The following is a 9,390-nucleotide window of genomic DNA, read 5'->3' on the forward strand; positions in this document are numbered from 1 at the left end:
TACACCACAATGTTGATGAGATGTGAGGTTTGGGCCGTGTTACTTTAAACAGAGATTTATTTATTTATTTATCTCAAACAATCATCAATGTTGCAGAAGAAAGCAAAACAAAAAATGTAAAACCACCAAATTGAATCAGAATTGATCAAAGACCAAATAATAATAAGGATAGATTTGAGAAGGAGCAGGCGGAAGCATACAGCTTATTAGGTCCTGCCCCTACTTCACAATATCATAATATTACAAAACAAATACAGTGGTGTGAAAAAGTGTTTGCCCCCTTCCTCATTTCCTGTTCCTTTGCATGTTTGTCACACTTAAGTGTTTCGGAACATCAAACCAATTTAACAATAGTCAATGACAACACAAGTAAACACAAAATGCAATTTGTAAATGAAGGTTTTATTATTAAAAGGTGAAAAAATCCAGACCATCATGCCCTGTGTGAAAAAGTGATTGCCCCCTAAACCTAATAACTGGTTGGGCCCCCTTAGCAGCAACAACTGCAACCGCGTTTGCGATAACGAGCAATGAGCTTTTACAGCGTCCTGGAGGAATTTTGGCCCTCATCTTTGCAGAATTGTCCTAATTCAGTTACATTAGAGGGTTTTCGAGCATGAACGGCCTTTTTAAGATCATACCACAACATCTCAATAGGATTCAGGTCAGGACTTTGGCTAGGCCACTCCAAAGTCTTCATTTTGTTTTTCTTCAGCCATTCGGTGGTGGACTTGCTGTGGGTTTAGGATCATTGTCCTGCTGCAGAACCCAAGTTTGTTTCAGCTTGAGTACATAACAGATGGTCGGACATCTCCTTCAGGATCTCGTGTAGACAGCAGAATTCATAGTTCCTTTTATCACGGCAAGTCTTCCAGGTCCTGAAGCAGCAAACAGCCCCAGACCATCACCAACACCACCATATTTTACTGTTGGTATAATGTTCTTTTATGAAATGCAGTGTTCCTTCTACGCCATATACTGGGACACACCTCCAAAGAGTTCCACTTTTGTCTCATCGGTCCACAGAATGTTGTCCCAAAAGTCTTGGGGATCATCCAGATGTGTTGTGGGAAATTGAGACGAGCTTTGATGTTCTTTTTGCTCAGCAGTGGTTTTCTCCTTGGAACTCTGCCATGCAGGCCATTTTTGCCCATTCTTTTCCTGATGGTGGCATGAACGCTGACCTTAACTGAGGCAAGTGAGGCCTGCAGTTCTTTGGACGTTGTTTGGGTCTTTTGTGACCTCTTGGATGAGTCATCGCTGCGCTCTTGGGGTAATTTTGGGCGGCCGGCCACTCCTGGGAAGGTTCACCACTATTCCATGTCTTCGCCATTTGTGGATAATGGCTCTCACTGTGGTTCGCTGGATTCCCAAAGCTTTGGAAATGGCTTTATAACCCTTTCCAGACTGATAGATCTCAATTACTTTCTTTCTCAATTGTTCCTGAATTTCTTGGGGTCTCGGCATGATGTGTAGCTTTTAAGGATCTTTTCAGGTTTTACAATAACTTAACAATACCTTTACATTTCAATTCTATTCTTATGTTTTGTTCCTATGATAGTTCTTCTACTGGAGATATTAAAGCATGTAGTACACGCTTTTTTGAAAAGCCACCTCTACTCATCATACAACATTCAACCATAACTCACCGTCATATCTGAGTCACTCATTGTCTTATGTTGCTGGTTTTGTATTAGTTATTAATGCTGATTTAATGCTGTTCCATTGTTTTTTTTGCTGTCTGTTATTTCTGTGTTCCTTTACTCATAAAGTGCACTGAGACCATGTCTAATGGGGATTTTCCCCTGCAATAAATGTGACTGACTGTTTGATACTGGCGAATCTGTCCGATACAGTCAGCTCTACTGCTCTGCACGGCCTGGGAATGTATGAAATATTCACTCCCTTTGACTATTTCATCACCTCATTACTTGTACTGCAACATCTCCATCATGATTGTTGTATGTTTTATGTCTCATTGTTTATTGCTGCTCTGCGTGTTTGCATGCATCATAAACGATGGCCATAATCAGTGTTGCCGTGTTGTGTCTTCCATGGCCGTGTGTACTGCGTGTGGACACAGTTCAGGTTTCGCTGCTTCCTGTTGCTCTGCATGGCTTCTTGGCCATGCTTGTTTAGTGTCTGTCGCTGTCTTCATGGCGTCTCCTTGTCTTCTGTCTGTGTGTTTTAACCCATCCTAATGTCTCTCTGTTTCCTGTTGCTCTCAAAACATCTCGCCAAAGGACCACAGCTGAAACTAAGCCGGCTGGCTAACAGTGGCACACTTACACAGATGTTGATTAATATGTGTTGTCCTTTTAAAGAAAAATTGGATTTATTATACCACACCCTATGCATTTAGGCAACCTGTACCTATTTAAAATGACTGTTGTTCTCTTATAGTATTTTAAAGATATATGTTTTAATAACTTGGACTGTAACACAGTTTGCAATCATTCAATGTCATTAATAGGAACAGGTGCAGTAAGTATAATAAACAATATTGTTATCACAAAATTATGACTTCGGCACGAATGATATGAACCTAATCCGATCGGTAGAACATACTGCCTGCTCCTATGAATCTGTTGGTTTAATACTGATCAAGCTGTATTTGAATGCTTGTCGGCCTAATTGTTTGTGGTTATGTATGACCTCTATTGGATATTGTTGCTCACTGATAGGTCTCCCTTGACAGGGAGTAATATGTAATAAACAAAATTTAAACTAACGTGATAAAACTATATGACTAACTTGGGACTCCCTCTCGTTATGATTTGGTAATAATGCAGGTGTTGCCTTTAGGCCCCTCTCGTTTCAGTTTATAGTGTGTTTTAATGGTGCATGCCACATCGATAAATACAATACAATTAAATTAATACAATTAATTAAATTACCACAGACTGATTGCCACACAATGCTCGCTTTGCCATCTTGGTAAGACTGTCTTGTCATTTTTATCCATAAAAGACTAAGTCTGGGATTTCTAATTTTCTTTATACTTTATGTTCTCCGTTTTCCTCCATCCCTTCTTCTCTCTGTGCTGTTGGCAGTTAGAACTATCTACTCCTTGCAGACTGTGTTAGTAAAAAAGACAAATGATTGTTAAAAGCTTCACACTTAAACCTATGACATAGGATTGGAAAACGTGCTCTGGTTAATTGGCATTTCCTCAAAGCAATCACAATTGTCTTGGGCGGGGCTAAGAGCCGGACAGAGCCACGGTGCCGCTGCTAAATCTCAGGAAGGAAGTTGTTTTGGTGGAACATGTGTACGTCCAGAAGTAGTTTTAGTCGTCAACAGAAAACTCAGATTGGACAGATAGTCTAGCTACTTGTCTTGATTACCCTGCAGAGATCTGAGGACCAGGTAACCATAGTCCTCAGATTGGACAGATGTCTAGCTAGCTGCTGGATTTACCTGCAGAGATCTGAGGCCAGGTAACCATAGTCCTCAGATTGGACAGATAGTCTAGCTAGCTGTCTGGATTTACCCTGCAGAGACCTGAGACCAGGTAACCATAGTCCTCAGATTGGACAGATAGTCTAGCTAGCTGTCTGGATTTACCCTGCAGAGATCTGAGGACCAGGTAACCATAGTCCTCAGATTGGACAGATAGTCTAGCTAGCTGTCTGGATTTACCCTGCAGAGATCTAAGAACCAGGTGACCATAGTCCTCAGAAATCAGCCGCAGGTTAGAGCGCCAACACAAAGAAAGAGGAAAGGGACGGACATCCAAGGGAAAAAGAAGACCATCCGGCAGAATTTCCGGCGGCACCTGAATTAATCCCGGAAGTGGAACGTCGTGGGTATAGACTAAAGGGCCAATGTTGATTATTTTTTGGGATAATGGCCAGTTGTTTGGTTATGGTGAAAAATGTGGATCAGTGTTTCCAAAAGCCTAAATAGGACGTTCTCAAAAACACTCATATATTCAGTTCACTGTCACAGAGGAGAGAAGAAACTAGAAAATAATCACATCAGAATCAGAATCAGCTTTTTTCGCCAGGTATGAGGACACATACGAGGAATTTGTCTTTGGAGCATCGTTACTCACACTGTGCTTACACATACATATCAACCAAAACAGAAATATACACACTAATATATACACAATATATACATACTCTAAACAGAAACAATATAGCGGCATGAGTGCAATGAAGAGATCAATACAATCATTTAAATGTGCGTAGTGCAAGGGTACTGGGATAAAATAGTATTACGTTATTATATTACAATATGATTTTACATACATACAACATTTAACAAACTGATATCTAAAAGTATTCAATGAATCGAAAATCAAAATGGTTGCAGATTAAGTTACTACTTGACAACTCATCAATTAATCTTCACAGCTTTTCTTGTTAGGGGCTTTATTTAGCTGTACATAGATATTTATACAAATTCTTTTTCAAATTTTTAATTATAGGCTATTATGGAAATTGTTTGTATATAAGTACAAAAGTAGAAAAAGGGGGTAGGACCAGAAACGTTTCTTCCTACTCCTTTTTGAATATGGGAATCCTTATTTGAATAATTCACAAACATTTTGAAATATACGTTTGCTAAGTATTTTGTTTTTGTTGGTTTTCTTGTTTATGCTGAAATGCACATGTTGTCATTTATCTTTAGTTTTTATTTTATTATTAACGTATTCAAAGTAAACTTACAAAACATTACCGCAAAAGTCAAGTAAAATGAAATGAAATGAGAAAAATAATGTTGCTGCCTCGTGTCGAGTGACGTCACACCACGTCCGCCTGCCTTTTTTTTTTTTATCCGTGCGCGAGCTCGACAGTCCAAAGTATAAAGTAGCGCGAGCGAAGGGAAGAAAAAGAAGTATACTCGATAGAGAGAAAGGACACACACACACATACACGCACACACACAGAACACAGGCGCGCGCACACAAACACAGACGCACGCATGCAGACACATAGGCTATCCGGCTGTACAACGGAATACTGGCCCATGTGTGTACATGTACACACAGAGAAAAGTGTTTAGAACTTAATTAAGGAGTAGAAATCGGACAATGGAGCGGGAGTTGTGGATCTAACGCGGCGGCGCAGAGGACTTGCAATGGGCGGTGTGCTGCTGGAGCTGCTGCCGCTGCCGCTGCTGCTGCTGTGGAGCTGCCTGCCGGCGGCGGTTCACGGTACGTTGACTTTTTTTTTTTTGTTCCCAACATGGATACTCGGGGAACAAGGGGCTGTGGAGCCATCAGGACGAGACACGATAAGAACATAGTAGTTACAACTCTGTCTGTGTGCCCGTGGGCTTCGCCCTCCGCTAAATGTCCCCGCGCTAAGACACCGAACTAGCTACAGCGCGAGTTGTGATTCCTTGTCTGGAAGTGGAGCTTTTTTTTTATGTCCCAAGGGTAACGTTACAACAACACTAGTTGTAATGAAAGTGTCGAAACTTTGCATTGGTGTGTGCGTGTTTGTGTGGGCGCGAGACAACGGAGGATGACCGAACTGTAACTAATTTGTGTCGCTGGTGCTTTGTACAGTAACATTAGTTGATGAGTTTATGTGTCGGAGCAGAAATGAAGTTTGAAGCCAGCCGGGGCTATTTTCTCGGGCCTCGGTGACTCCAGCCATTCCTGCTCGGTGTCGGGTGTCACACACACTTTCTGCTTTAATAGTGAAAAAGAAGCCGGGATGTCTTTATGTGGGAAAGAAAACGCCACTGGACACTCTTAACATGTTGCCCCCTGTGTATCTAGCTCTTATTAACCTTATTTCCTTTGATATTTGCGCTCTTACTATTATCTCAAAGTGGCCAGGCAGAGGCGGAGCTTAGCTTTCTCTCATATGGATGCAAGGCAGTACACCAGCTTTTAAAGGCCTTTTTATTAAATACATTAACATTTATTTTTTTGCATTTAACACTTTAAGTGATAAAGGCTCATGGAAATTACAAGGTAGGGGCCTTACAAAAAGGGGAACCATACAATGTTGTCTCATTGACCTTTGTTCTCAAGGGGAGACACTTAAGGCAAAGACATTATCTTTCCTTTTTGAGTTTTTAGGTTATTTCACTTCCATAGCATGTCTTCTTTCAGACTAGTGGAAAAAAAGCCTTCCAAAATACACATTGAGATGTTTATTTTACCCCAATTTGTCTATTTGTGCATGTAAATGTCTCCTAACTTTAAGAGATAATTCCGTGTTTGCATAGTTAAGCATCAAACGACAGAAAACTACTGATATAAAAGATATTTGTCTTAATATCGGTAATTATCTGGGGAAGTTTAATGGTTGTCAATTGGTGATAAAGGCACTTGCAGGTTACAAGGTAGTACAAAAAGTGAACAATATCATGTTTCATTGACCTCTGTTCTTTAGGGACACTTCAGGCAAAAACATAATACACATATGTGTTTGTCTTTACTACACTTGGTTTTATGCGCTAGTAGATGTATCCAAAATTCACCAAAAGTTAGCATTAGGTAATGCCTGATGCCTTTAAACCTTTTAACAACATTTCAGAAAACTAGTAATACAGAAATATATGTCCTAATGTAAGTAATTAACTGGGGATGTTTAATGGTGATATCTGCTGTTTGAAATGTTTTATGGTACTCACCTGTAATGTGTTGCATTTTATAATCCATATCTTTAAAGGCGGTTTTCTTAAAAGGAGTTCTTCTCAGACTCTGAGCCAGCAATCTTCACTTCAGCAGCACTTCCATACACCAAACATTCCTCTTTCTCTCCGATCTATATTCCTACGGTTCTTACGGAGGACTTTGTTTGCAGTGCTCACAAATTTAAACCGTCAACTGGATTGAAAACAAATAAAAACGTAAAGCAAAATAAATTCTGAAAGAATAAAACGTTAAAAAGATATTAAGCATAGACAAAACAAGAGACTCCATTTGTCTGCTTGCATCCTACAACTGCAGCTTCACATTTTTATGCTGTGCATAGCAGTGTAATAAAACCTTTACAACTCTGTGTAAGCAGATGAAAATTAGCTTGTATGGCTTATGAAAAATGCAAAAACTCGACCTGCAGTAATACAGTCTAAGATATCTGACGTTTCTTAATGAAAACATGTTAATAAGCCCTAGATGTGGTTTTCATTTCACTTTTATAGTATCTGAAAAATATTTTGTCAGCTTCCTGAGGATGCCTTCTCCAGACCATGACTGTGAAGAGTCCCGAAGGTCAGACCACTGAATCATTAAATGGTACAAATCACATTTCCATACAGAGAATTACTTCACACATCTACAACGTGAGACAGGTGCGTAGGAGGGGGACAAGCAGGTCGAGAGTTGCAAAGAAAAACTCCTGCACACGGTCTAACTTGCAAAAAATATAGAAACTTTAGAAAACGTTATGTTTTTTACAAGTCAGACGGTGTGTGGGAGCTTTTCTTTGCAACGCGAGGACCTTTATTATTGATGCTGTGTGTTTTCTGTTTTGGTGTAAATGATGTGGGTAAAAGAAGAAAGGAAATGTGGACGTGTATCTGTGGAGTCAGACCTTTTCCCACACGTTCATATAACCAATACACACATCACTTCCTGTCAGGTGTGTAGGACCGCCCATATGACTGGTTCACATTTGTATAGAGACTTCATGACAAAGTGTTATGTTGGAAAACTCTGTTATAGTCAGATTCTGAGTCCTCTTTTACCTGTTCTGTGATCAGATATTTCCTAGGGGTGGCGGGAATAAAAACCAATACAGCACAGTATCGCAATATTTTCAGTGGCAATACTGTCTTTATACACAGGTGCCAAGTATGGATATTTTATTATATATGTGTTTGTCTGCTTGACAAGTTATAAATGGCAATATATAGCAGAATATTGCAACATGTTTAAAATCGCAATAATATCGTATCATGGCATCGCGATGATATCATATCGGAAAGCCTCTGGTGATTCCCCCCTAATATTTCCTCATGATTTTGTTCATTTTACACTGGTTTTTATTAAGGTTATTGTTTCTTCTGTAAAGCTGTTTAGATAAATTTGCACAATATCTCACAGAAAGTGACCATTTTCTGTTAGAAATGTTTTGAATTAGAACATCAAGTCCCCTGACAAACAACGTTATTACAAATTAATTTGAATCTATAAAGAGGCTGATTGCTGCCACTTTTATGTCTATACTCGACTATGGTGATGTTTTATACATGCATGCTTTGTCTTGTTGACATGCTCTAGATCTCTGAGGTTCATCACTGGTTGTAACGCCCTCACTCACCATTGTGAACTGTATGGACGTGTTAGATAATCTTCTCTATCAACACGGAGACTCCAACACCGGCATGTCTTCATATACAAGGCTATTTTAAGGCTCTGACACGCCAACCTTTGGCAGAAAAGGCAGTCGGACTGACTGCCTCCCTGAGTTGGTTCAAAAAGTGCCTCTAGACACACCGAAGGGACGCTGACTTGAGTGTACGTTCTGCACGTCCACAAGACTTAATACGTCTCCATAAAAGCAGCCGGCGCTAATCAGTATTGTCGCCCAAAAAATGAAGACCGGCAGCTGATTGGACGTACGCGTCACGTGGGTCTGGCTTCTCCGGAATTTTAGCCAATGGCCATAATGGCAGATGGTTCGGATTACAATCTAATATTTTACAAAAATAGTTCACCAAAATGTGTTTCTGAAAGCATTTCTACTATTAATTTTTTTAAGATTGTTTTTTGGGCATTTTAGGCCTTTAATTGACAGGACAGCTGAAGACATGAAAGGGGAGATAGAGGAGGAATGACATGCAGCAAAGGGCCGCAGGTTGGAGGAGTAAACTCGAGGAGTGCCCGCTCCACCAACTGAGCTACCTGGGCGCCCCTGAGAACATTGTAAGGAGAAATAGGCCGTGCAGTTAGTGAATCTGTCTTCATTTCAGATTGACCAAGGTCAGTTTAAAAGATTTTCCTCAGATTTTGAGAGGCGTTTGTTAGCGTTTGTTGTTATTGGTGGGTTAGCACTCCACCAATCAGATTGGTCATGGAGTGCTACTGCCCGCCTTCCGATTCAACATGTCAAATCGGCCAAAATGAAAGCCGATGGGTCCTTTGATGGACGACGGCCCAGAACACACCGAACCAACTTGAGTTGCCAGACTGTCCGACGGCCAATAATCGGGTTGGTGTGTCACCTTTATGTCTACTTCCATCAGTGTAAATAGTATCGGGAATAACAATCTTTGTTCCCAGGATCCTTTCCTTCTGTCTGTTCCAACGGTTAGAACTGAGCTGGGGAAAAGGCATTTCAGTTTGCTGCTTCCTCTACATGGAGCAAGTTATAGAAATCCAGGAAACCTAGTGAGCTTGTCTCATTGGTCGCTTTTAAGAGGCTGTTGATTGACTTGGAGGCAGCCACATCTGGCTGCAGATGTTTTGCCTGATGT

General features: G+C 40.5%; 1 protein-coding gene across 2 annotated transcripts in view; it reads left to right on the plus strand.

Annotated features, from left to right (window-relative positions):
- Window positions 1-4,913: 4,913 nt before the first annotated feature.
- The window catches only part of lrp5 (low density lipoprotein receptor-related protein 5), a 69,790-nt gene continuing 65,313 nt past the window's right edge, over window positions 4,914-9,390 (plus strand). For both annotated transcript variants that reach the window (XM_032524291.1, XM_032524292.1), the window contains exon 1: window positions 4,914-5,164. In XM_032524291.1, the coding sequence (XP_032380182.1) occupies window positions 5,089-5,164 (76 nt within the window). In that variant the 5' untranslated portion in view covers window positions 4,914-5,088. The remainder of the gene's footprint in view (window positions 5,165-9,390) is intronic.

This window comes from Etheostoma spectabile, chromosome 8 (genome assembly GCF_008692095.1).
Source record: "Etheostoma spectabile isolate EspeVRDwgs_2016 chromosome 8, UIUC_Espe_1.0, whole genome shotgun sequence".
NCBI lineage: Eukaryota > Metazoa > Chordata > Actinopteri > Perciformes > Percidae > Etheostoma > Etheostoma spectabile.